The sequence below is a fragment of the Haliotis rubra genome, unplaced genomic scaffold (genome assembly GCF_003918875.1).
Source record: "Haliotis rubra isolate DU_JTF1 unplaced genomic scaffold, ASM391887v1 Scf60, whole genome shotgun sequence".
In the NCBI taxonomy this organism is placed as follows: domain Eukaryota; kingdom Metazoa; phylum Mollusca; class Gastropoda; order Lepetellida; family Haliotidae; genus Haliotis; species Haliotis rubra.
Window position 1 is genome coordinate 2087612 of NW_025767302.1, and position 11346 is coordinate 2098957.

Sequence of the window (11346 nt, forward strand, 5' to 3'; positions counted from 1 at the left end):
TGCATAAATAAAGCAATTTGAAACTACAATCGCTTGTTAATGTGACAAGCTTGTTCGTGTTTAGTGAAAGAGCTTGTTTTGGAGACACTACCCATCCCCTTTCAGATGGCGTAATCATAAGGACATAACTTATACTAATGTTTTCACTTATTAATACATGATGCCAAGGGTTCAAACTAAATGCTGAATGGTCACACAAGTGTCAGCTCTCAATATATTGTAAACAGAGCCAGCTTGAATATCTGGACACAATTTTTGGGGGGGTGCTTAAAATACAGCCCCCGTCTAAATCTAAATCAAGCCATCCAAATCTTCGACTGTTGATTATAACGGGAAGTCATCCAATGTTATACTGAACATATTTTATAGGATATTTTCTAATGATTCCTTCAAAATAAAATGGAAGCTTTTCAAACATTGGACATCGAGAATATAGTTAGGCTCACTATTTTTTTATCGCCCCTCGTAATTATGCACAGTGTAGTGTGGACATGTTTTCATATTGCAAAGAGTGACTAGTGCCAAAGGTGGCTGTCTTTATCAACTCATCACGAATATTACGACATGAGCAAGAACTCTAGCGTAGCACAGATTAGTCAGAACGGTGCTATTAAGATAGCTGGAATATTGCTGAGTGCGGCGTAAAAGTAAACTCACTGACTAACTATTAAGAAATATACTCAACGCGAATGTTAACGCGACAAAGAACAGAATCAAGGTTGAACTTTTTCTTCCCCAAACGGAATGTTATTACATGTAAATACAAATGTTAGTAACAATCAACAGCCCACATGCAAATGAGCCACAAGTTGAGTTGGGTTTTACGTCGCATCGGCATTATTTCAGCCACATCACGACTAAAACGTGAGTGAGTGAGTTTAGTTTTACGCCGCATTTAGCAATATTCCAGCAATATCACGGCGGGGGACACCAGAAATGGGCTTCACACATAGTATCCATGTGGGGAATCGAACCCGGGTCTTCGGCGTGATGAGCAAAAGCTTTAACCACTAATCAAAATGAGTCACAAGAGAAATGCACAGGCAAGTTGAAGCGAGTGAGTCCACTTAGTGCAATCATGCAGGCCTAGAACACTCGCCTCACTGAGATCACTAAACTTCGATAGTCATGGGGAGGATCATTCCATATCCGAGAAAGGATTTGGCGGAGTTCCTGCAACGTTCCTGGAGGATTGTGATGACGTTGTAAACGTCGTTCCATTTCATCCCAGACGTGGTCAAACAAGGAATCTTCCGGATAAGGTAACACATTAACGCTGTGCTGATTAAGACACTGCTGTAGAACTCGATCAACGTTTGGTCAGGCGTTGTCGCCTTGAACGTCACTCCAGGGCCGTCATGTTGCAAAAAACAGTAATGTGGTTATTTGCAAAATTTCGTCTCTGTACCTCACATCAATTAAGGTCCCCTTAATCACAATCGATATCATTGGCGTCCCTCCTGCAGCTCTTATTTCGTCCCAGATCATAACGTCACCTCCAAAACGATCGCCTTCCAGAACAGATGACCTGATGTAACCATCACCTGTACGGCTGAAGACCTGCCGTCAGCTCCGTGAAGAAGGAAACGTGACTTAACGGTGAAAAGAACTCTTCTCCCCATCATAAGTGTTGGTTGTTCCACATGAGACGTCGACGTCGATATTCTGGTGTCAGAGTTAGCCGATGGGCTGGGCGTCTTCACGGATGCCGCAGACGCGTATTGACGTCATCGAACGGACTTCGCAGATCATGGGGCCTCTGTTGCCAGGGATGGTACGGACTGGAAGGGTTGCAGACTGAAAACCAGGCGCGTAGCAAGTCATTTTTTTCATGTAAGCTCAATAGGTTGCAAAGCTTTATATTTCGATAGTATTAAGTGCTTGCCCAACTTTCATGCTGATCTTTAGCAAAAAATCATGTGTAAGCCCAGGCTTTTTTTCATAATTGTAGCTACGCCCCTGACAACTGTCGCAGGTACGTGGTTCGACTACATTGGTCTTGACGTGGGGTCGTTACTGGCAGGCGGCCCATATGAAGCAGACTATAACTGGACAGTTTTGCTGAAAACGTCACATAAATACCAAATGGTGTTTCTATAGACGTTGAATCGACGAGCAGCATCTGTCTTTTTCATCGAGGCGTAGCATGTCGAACCTTTTCCACGCTGAATCTGCACTTCTTATTAAGGCTGCATTGAGTGTAAATGATACGCGTTCGGTTGTCTGGCCTCTTAAAATGAACATTGTTCTTGAATATGTCATGCTTCTTGCATATTTCATGCAATTCGAACAACAACTGTTTGACTGCGTTTCTCCTTTTAAACACACCCTTTCTCTGGTTCAAATCCAAAAATCCATTAACAAGATTAACAATGAAAACGTCCCATGTCACAATAACTTTTATAGGTTGCAAACTGCCGCACAGATACGGCTGCAACTGGTACCTGTTATAAGAGTGCATACCCTGCCAGTGGGATAATGTCTGCACAGATAATGTCTGCATTTGTGTGTACGACGTCCACGTTCCATCACAAAACTTACTGCACGTCATTGGAAATAGAGGTGTCATTGGTTCAGGGAATCCCAGCATCTGGGTGGACATTTGGCTATTTCCATGTTTACTGTCGAATCGGCGTTCCCCATCGACCTCAATGACAAGAGGACGAGTTTGGAGACGTCCCAATGAGGGCTTTAGTAACGTCGCACACAGGGGCGGATACAGCTTTTTGAGAAGGGGGTGGGGGGGTTTTGCACACTATTGAGAAAAGGAGGGGTGCACACTTCATTTTCACCCAAGTTTCAATGGTCATTAAACAAACTTTCAGCACAAAAGGGGGGGCACACCTGCAAACACCACACACACACACACACACACACACACGGTTCAACGTATGCTGCGCACAGTTTGGGGGTTGGATCAATGATGGTATGGGTGGTTATCATATTCACACTTTGCTAAGGATCCAATTATGGATTGAACAAAAAACTATGATTTGGGGTCACATTGGATTTAAATATCTGAGCTTATTGTAAGCATGGATCCTAGGTTTCAGTGTGCCATTTCATCTTGTGCTATTGACAGGTGTTGTGTACTTGTCAATGACTCTTTCCATGATTTGCAAAATGGTTGATTGGTGCCATGAAAACTATTTTTATGGTTACTCATGTGTCAAGTGCATAAGGTTAGATTAAAGTGACTGTTTGCCTAAAGAGAGGTTACCATGTTATTATTTATCCAGTTTTAAATGGATACAATTTCAAATTATGAATCTACTTTTAAGTAAAGTTGTGAATTTTTGTGATCCTTAGCAAAGAGTGAGCAGTATATTAACTGGCCGATCTTCGCGCCATATTTGCACAATGTGTTGGGCATCGTTTCATCTATCAAGGTGATAGTGCATAATCACTGCATATGCTCATCGAGCAAGGATTGTTACCCAATTTCTCCAACAGCTGACGTCATTACATGGCCAGCACAGCCCTGACATTTGAACACATGAGGCCAGCTTCAAAAGCCCATAAAACGTTAACAAGGGACGGATGATAAACCCAATAAGCTCGCTAAAAACTTAACAGAAGTGCGATAATAAATAAAAACGAAGAATCGTAAGCTTTGGTTTCCAACATTCCTTTTTTTGACATTTGTAGTATCCATTAAAAGGTCCGTTGTAAGTGAGAAGGAATATTTTTGACGGATTCCGTTGAAATAGATGTTCATCAACTCAATTTACAAGCTCAAACCATTGTACATGTAATCTAATGCCCGACTTCTTTCCCTGAATACATGTTACTTTTCCCGTTTATGATACCTACAACCTACAAAAAAATGATCAATACACACACTGTCTGGTTCATATTTATATTAAATCAAATTCATGTTTTGCGTTTCAGTGGATCTAAAAAACTGGGGGACTGCATCTCAGACATAATTTCCTTCCATGATTAAGTCGACAAGATTATTGTCTTGTAAACGGCATGCGTTTGGTGGGAGGGTGTTATAAGTAGATAACAAGATGATAGTATTCCTGAAAAATCATTGGGTTTTTGGCCCTGGTGACACCATGGGTACTTGATGCATGACATCATCTGCATGCGTTTTGGCATCATGTCACTGGCTGAAGGCTCTCTGTCAGAGTCCTACTATATTTTGGTAGGGAAGGTAGTCATTCTGAGCTTATACCATCTCTGCAACTCTTATAGAGTATGATGGCACATTTGCATGATTCCATGCCAACAGATCTGTTTCACATGTCAAAAGGATTATATAATTGTCACAAATCATCTCTGGTTTGATCAATCAACGGATAATAATACCAGAGATTTGATTCCTCTTGTAACTGTTAAATGGAACATGAGAACTATAACGGTTGCATGTGTGAACGCAGTAATGTCCAAGACACCAATACTTCAGTAATGAAATCTTATTTTCGTGATTTTTTGTTCTAAAAGTGACATTGATAAAATACTTAGCTCTTGTTAAGTGTTCGCATTCTGAAAATACCAAGTCGGATTGGTACCCTCTGAGATGATGTTGATGCTGACTTGTTTGCAAACATTCTTGCGTCTGGTACCTTAGGTAAAGGTGTAGATGTCAACTGAGAATATCAGCTTGGGACTTCATTTGAAATGGCACAGCAAAAACCCATGGCCAGAAACTGAACAAATGTGAAAACCCATGTCATTGTGGCAGGTGAGGGTGGTCCTTAAATTGATAAATTGGGCTGCCGTTTAAAGTTTGCAACTCAGATCCTGAAGTAAAACTAATTCTAAAGCTAAGACATGTAAAACTTCTATACAAAATGAAATACCTCATGGCATTGGGAAGATGTGAAAGTGTACATATTAAACTGGTTTTACTTTTAGAGCCTTTGGTGAAACCAAAACATATCCAGTATCAGATTTACATCCCATTTCTTATCTATACCCAATTGCCCAACTCATGGTCCCCTTGTTTACTTCAGATGCAGGAAATTCCTATACATGCGACTCCTTTTGTACTTGATGAAATACACCATATACAAACAGTCAGGTTAACTATAATTGATTGAGTGTTGTGTTAAACTACACTCAGCATTATTCCAGCTGAACATTAGCTGTTTGTAAAGTCTGGACCGGACAATCCAGTGACTGACACAATGAGCATCAATCTATGATACGCATCAACCAAACCAACAAGTCTGACCAACAAGCACAGATTACTGAAGACCAGTACTAAACTGGACTTTCTCAGGTTCATGTCTACAATCTCCACAACAAAAAACAGAAATCCTTGGACATAAATCACAGACTTATTTTATTTCAAGTTGTGAAACCCCAGCTGTGATAATACAAATGTAGAGCCGCTAGCTTGTGAAGCAAGTCCTCCAACACTGGTCTTTCAGATTGGCTGGCAATATTTTCACGTATTTAGATCCATAAATGTCTCCCTGAATTTCCTTCCGTCACCATGTCAGAACACAGACTCTGATCTCATTTGCCTTGATTCAAACGTACTCCAGGATGTTCAGTTTTCAAAACTCTCACAAATCTCCTCTCACACTAACAACACCGCGTTAATACAGCCATCATTCTCGGGGTTGTTGGTAACTTGTGCATATTTACCTGGAAGTAGACACGTATCACTTAGTATCCATTCTTATTTGCAACGAACTGGTTTACTGGTTACTATGGTGACAGTTTGTAGTTATTACCAACAAATAATGCACCCCATGCAACAATCTTGCATTACATCCAGCATAAACATTGGCTCTGTTTCACTGAATGATCTTAAAGATGACACTATAAACCTTGACAACGAGTTTTTGCCTCCTCTCTGTTGACACACGAGTGAGTTGCATTTGCTGCCACTTTGAACAGTATTCCAGTTATATCATGGCAAATCAGCTTTACGGTGGAGGAAATCCTTAAGGAATGCGGCTCTCAGAAGTCTACCACAAGACACCTATGAGCATGGATATGGTGGTAATAAACCTAGAAATATAAATGGGGCAATCAGGATTTAAACCTCCAATCATAGGTGTCTGTCCTGACCAAAAGATTCAATGGTGCTATTTAGGCCAATTGTGTCCCCTTGCATGAAGAGCATCAACAAGAAATGTGTACAACACACAACTAAATTGGTGTGTCCAAACCATGCTGTCCTGAATGTCCATGCACACCATATCTATGATGCCTCAGGCATTGTACGTACCCCAGATAACTTTTCCTCCTTGTGTCACCAGACCCAGCTCACTGATGTTAACCTGCACAGACATCAACGTCATCAGTTGTGTATACATATATAAACAATCAACTTATCAAGTCAAATATTGTGAGTACTGGGTAATTTGAACATTTCCATCATGGTCATACTCCTAGTTACGTCAGGTGTTACTCTACATCAGTACATGTAAGTCTTATGGTGAATTCTATATACTGGTACTGTGTAAGGATAGTCAATATTCCTGCCTGAGAGATCTCTCGTGTTTTTAATTGTCGCTAAACATATAAAACAGGTCATCAGAGATCCTGAAGGTCACAAAATGGCCTCCACCAGTCAGGATGCAGTTAGCCTCAGTTAGAGGCAATACAACCGGTCTGCACACTGCCTTTCTCCAATTATATCACTGACCAAGGGGTAATATGAGAAAATGGTCTCTGTTCTAACCACAATCTTCAGAGGGAAATCCAGTATTAAGATATATTATTCAATATTTAGACATTATTAAAAGAAATTAAACTTCAATTAAATACCTCTATAACTGTTCCCTTTGTAATAACGCCTAGTGATGTGTACATTGTAGAACTTGGGTTTTTCTTGACACCAATAATGGGAAGACAGAATGTGGCTTTCAGCTCAGGATGTGTGACATGTGCCTTTCCGAATCGGAGACCCTGAAATAAAACAATACCTTCATGAAACTCCAAGCATTATGATGGAAATGTATAACCTCTTAATTACCAACTCAGATGCATACGTAAATGTTCCCTTTGATTCACTAACAATCAAACAGGGAGGCCTCTTATACATGTCATATGGAATGTTACTGACACACTCAATTTCATACCAGGTTTTACATTCCACAGAGAAACCAAATTCACACTAAAAGTCTCTGGTAACAGTAAGATGTAGACAAAACAGTGATTATCATAACTATATATTTTTTTATTATAGGATATTTATATAGCGCACATATCCACACACTAGTGCATGCTCAAGGCGCTGTTATTTCCCCCCTCGATCATTGGATGTCAATCTCAACGGCTCATCGTATTATCAATCTCAACTCCCTGGGGAGTATACAACTATACTTGGTCACTGTGTTTGAGTGAGTGAGTGTGTGAGTTTAATTTAACGCCGCACTCAGCAATATTCCAGCTACATGGCAGTAGTCTGTAAATAATGAAGTGTTGTCCAGACAATCCAGTGATCAACAGCATGGCTGATATCTGCCAAGGTCTTGGAAGTCTATTATTCATGATGTAGCATGGTTAGTGAAGTTACTATAGTCTGTTTGCAGTGAAAACGTACCGATGAATTTCACTTTAAACAAAAATGTAAATCAAATAAAGTGAAATTAAATTTGCGAATCCTCATTATTTTACCTTGCCAATTGAACATTTAAATCTCAAACTTTTATTCAAATTAGGATAAAAGTTGTTTAACAAACAATCATAGATTCAAATCGCTATTACTGGTTTGTATTACAAGGGGGGTAAGTGCAGTAGTTGGAACAGTGAAACAAATGCACATGCGGTACGTAAAGAGCGTTAACTTATAACAACCCTTGTCATTTTCCGTGTTTCATTTGATGTGCATACCCCCCTTGTAATAACAGACTATAATGATCGCCAATAATTCACAAATTTCAATCATTTTGATACTTTATTGACACGATACCACAGAAACTCATGAAGCAGAAGAGCAATCCCATATACTTATCCATCCATTGTTACATGCATCTTGTTATTTGACACTTGCTATAGAACACAGATCTAACAAATACAGGTATACACACCATCGGTCGAATGAATCTTTCAAACTTTGGTGGTTTCCTTGTGAAACCTTCTCCCACAAATGTAACCTTGGTGACCATTCTCTTCCATGCTTTCCCTGAAAAAGGAAAACAGGATGTTTACATAGGTGGTGTGTTACACGAATGTTAGGTGCATAGCCCAGTTCAATACTGGTTGTTATCTCCCTTTCCGTATTGTCGCCCTTGTTTTTCCCCACTGCAACAATCTTCCGTATCAGGAGACTGAGGTCAGTAGTAAAAGTGATAAACAATAATACTAAAACAAGCTTTACTGATATATATCACTTCAGTAACATGTAACATCATTACTCCTGAGATATGGCTACAATCAAATTGCATAACAACATTCTGCAGACGAGCATGAAGTCATCAGTTCCCAAAGTCAAAAAGCTCAGACTCAACTCTCAGCAAATGCAGCTGGTCAGCTCTACCTTTTACATGTAAACCACTGGTTACTTCAGTTTCAAACTGAAATAAAGTTAGATGTATGTCTTGTAACCTTAACCATATTATACTCACGTTTGGTTTTTCCAGTCTTGACCACTTTGAAAACCTCTGATTCACTCATTCCTTTAACTTTAGGAAGAGGAACATCCCACTTGCCCTGAGAAAAAAATGTAGATTAAATATCCCATCATGATAAATTATACTAACTTGATCTCCTACTTAGTTTTCACTGAAATTATTATACCAATATCAGAAGGATTGCTCAGTCGTACCAAAAATGAAAATGATCACAAAAACTATCAGACATTAAGCAAACTACCATATATGACAACCAATACAAACATCAGAGGATTCTAAAGACAAAACTAAAAGACTTACAGTTGAAACAAGATGCAAGATACAGTATAACAAAAGACCTATTAAAATACTTACAGCTTTTTCTTTCCTCTTCTGTTTAATCATGTTAGACAGGACCTTGGCCCTGGACTGACCCTCTCTGTCCAGCAGATAGGCTGGCACTGCTCCCTGAGGAACCTCATCACTCTTCTTCTGCTTCGTCTTCCTCTCCTCATGCATCTTGATGCTATAACAATGTCAATTGTTGGCTGAGTGAGAGAAAATGGTCTAACACAGCTCTCGAACTGATTTCAGTAATATCACACCATGTTGTTTGTCCACTGAACTATCATGAGATCAATATGGAATCATGTTCAAGTCTTGTTTTCATGTTACTCTTTAGAAGTGGCATCTTAATTGGTATTCATCAATGGACAGTGACTGAATGAACAACTGACTACCGTTTGCAAATGTTATAACTGGTGCCATGAGTGAAGGAGGAAACGTGTCCTCGTGATAGTCGGAATAGTACAATCGATTCTGCATTTAGCAGAGATTTCTCCTGGAAGTGAGAAGGGTTTTGTGGCTTTATTATTATAGATGTTGGTAGTTTGGGATAAAACACACAAAAGAAATAGCTGATTCGGGGGTTCTTCATAAGTTATTCTGAATATGATGTCATGGGTGCTGCGTTATAGCCTGTACCTATGTGCATCACATAGGATCTACCTATTACCTACTGTATCCAGTCTTGCAGTTTTACCCTTAAATGGCAAAAGTTTTGCATTTGGCATAATAAGAGGATATTACAGTAACATAGCATTTGTAACACTGCCAACATAGTCAATGAGTTCTAATGGGACTTACGTCTTCTTCATCTGTATTTTTTCTGAGTGCCTCTTCTTGTTATATAATTTTGCTCTGAAAGGGAAACAGTAATTTTTAAAGTCAACCTAAACAAATGATTACCTTAAATCAAGTTTTACACTACATGTATTAAAGGAGTTCAAGTCTCCATAAATCTAAATAGTTGGTGCATTATGTAATGCCACACACAGAAATATTACATCTATATATGGCAGTGGTATGTCAATATTCGGGTCAAGGCCAGACAATCCAGTGATCCACATGAGCATCTATCTACAAAATTAGAATATGATGATGTGTCAACCCGACCACTAAATCATGTTGATAGCTTCTTAAGGTAAGCATGGGTTGCTGAAGACCAATCTAAATAATTCCTCATTATGTTCAGTCAATTCACATGCCGTCCAAACTGTACTTACTTTATTCCCCGTAGTTTCTTTGCCTTCTCTGCCAACTCGTGGGGCAGACGGCCTTCCTTTTTTCCTCCTGAAAGGTTTCAAATCATAACAGAATATTAATTTACATTTGCTGGCAATTGGCATGATTGAGGACATATGTGTATTTTGGTATCTGCTAACTAAAGTCTTACATCTACCCATTGCTATGATGTTATGTCAACTTACTTCTTTTCTTCATAGTTAAGTCTGCGTCCATGCCTCTTTTGATGGAGTTCTATGTGCTCGTTCTGTGGCTGTAAACAAGAAATTTCAAAAGCTATAAAATGTTTGTCTTAGTGTTTAATTCATAATCGTACAAATAATTTACCAAGTTTACAAAGTTAACTGGGACAAATTCTGACCATTTAACCAGTTCATAATCATCTAACCTCAGTTTCACTCTGATCCAATGGATATTCTTGACTCAATTCTAAGAAACAATGGTTCCTTGCAATGTTGTATAGAGATTGATTATTCGAAATATGACCAACATCAAAAGTTAAGTGTTTATTACTGATACTTCATCATATTTTAAAACTTGTACTGTGAGTAATGGACTTCACTATGTTTATTGGGGAGATATTTGACATTTTCAGGTTGAAATTAATCCAGTTAGAGGCAACTTCTAACTGAAACCATGGACTATCACAAATAATTAGTGTCCGTTCACCGAGTCATCAAATGTTTACCTTTATGGGCAAGCAAGGACATTTATTCTCTGTGTCTAACTTGCGAGTGGTGCCAAACTATAATCATGATAATGATCGTACAAGGGTGCTTGATTAGGAAGGGATCCAAAGCTAATAGCAGATTTGGGTAACTGAAAAAGTGTATATCTGTATGTATGAGAACGGTCCTTTATGGTTGAAAAGGCACAGACTGAGCCAATTGGCACTACAGCACTTGCCCGGTAAACCACATTGATGCCCAACTCTATTGGTGACTTCATTTTGGTTGGGTATTCACCCTGATGCTTATGACTAGAGGAGGAATATTTGCCTCGAGCAGAAATTATTTTCAAAATTTATATTTGCGGTCAGAAATAGCATATGTAAATTCTAAGAGTTACCATATTGACAGTGTGTCAGTTGTTGGTGAATCCAACAAGTGTTGAATGTGTGGCGCCAGTTATTCACAACACAGTTGTGAAATCCACATCAAAACAACACGCTGACACTGTACAAAGGAAGTTGAGCAATGGGCATGCGCTGGACTTTCTAAAGATCTGAACGGGGATTTATAGT

The 11346-nt window shown here is 39.2% G+C and overlaps 1 protein-coding gene across 1 annotated transcript; it reads right to left on the bottom strand.

Annotated features, from left to right (window-relative positions):
- Positions 1-5272: 5272 nt before the first annotated feature.
- On the bottom strand, positions 5273-11296 carry LOC124255460 (ribosome biogenesis protein NSA2 homolog). Its single transcript, XM_046689378.1, has 10 exons — positions 11172-11296; positions 10289-10356; positions 10085-10151; positions 9666-9719; positions 8895-9045; positions 8535-8619; positions 7998-8092; positions 6733-6873; positions 6191-6242; positions 5273-5601 (listed from the first exon to the last, which is right to left on the bottom strand). Exons 2-10 carry the CDS (start codon positions 10317-10319, stop codon positions 5534-5536), a joined length of 744 nt encoding a protein of 247 aa, XP_046545334.1. The 5' UTR covers positions 10320-10356; positions 11172-11296; the 3' UTR covers positions 5273-5533.
- Between the last annotated feature and the right edge of the window lie 50 nt (positions 11297-11346).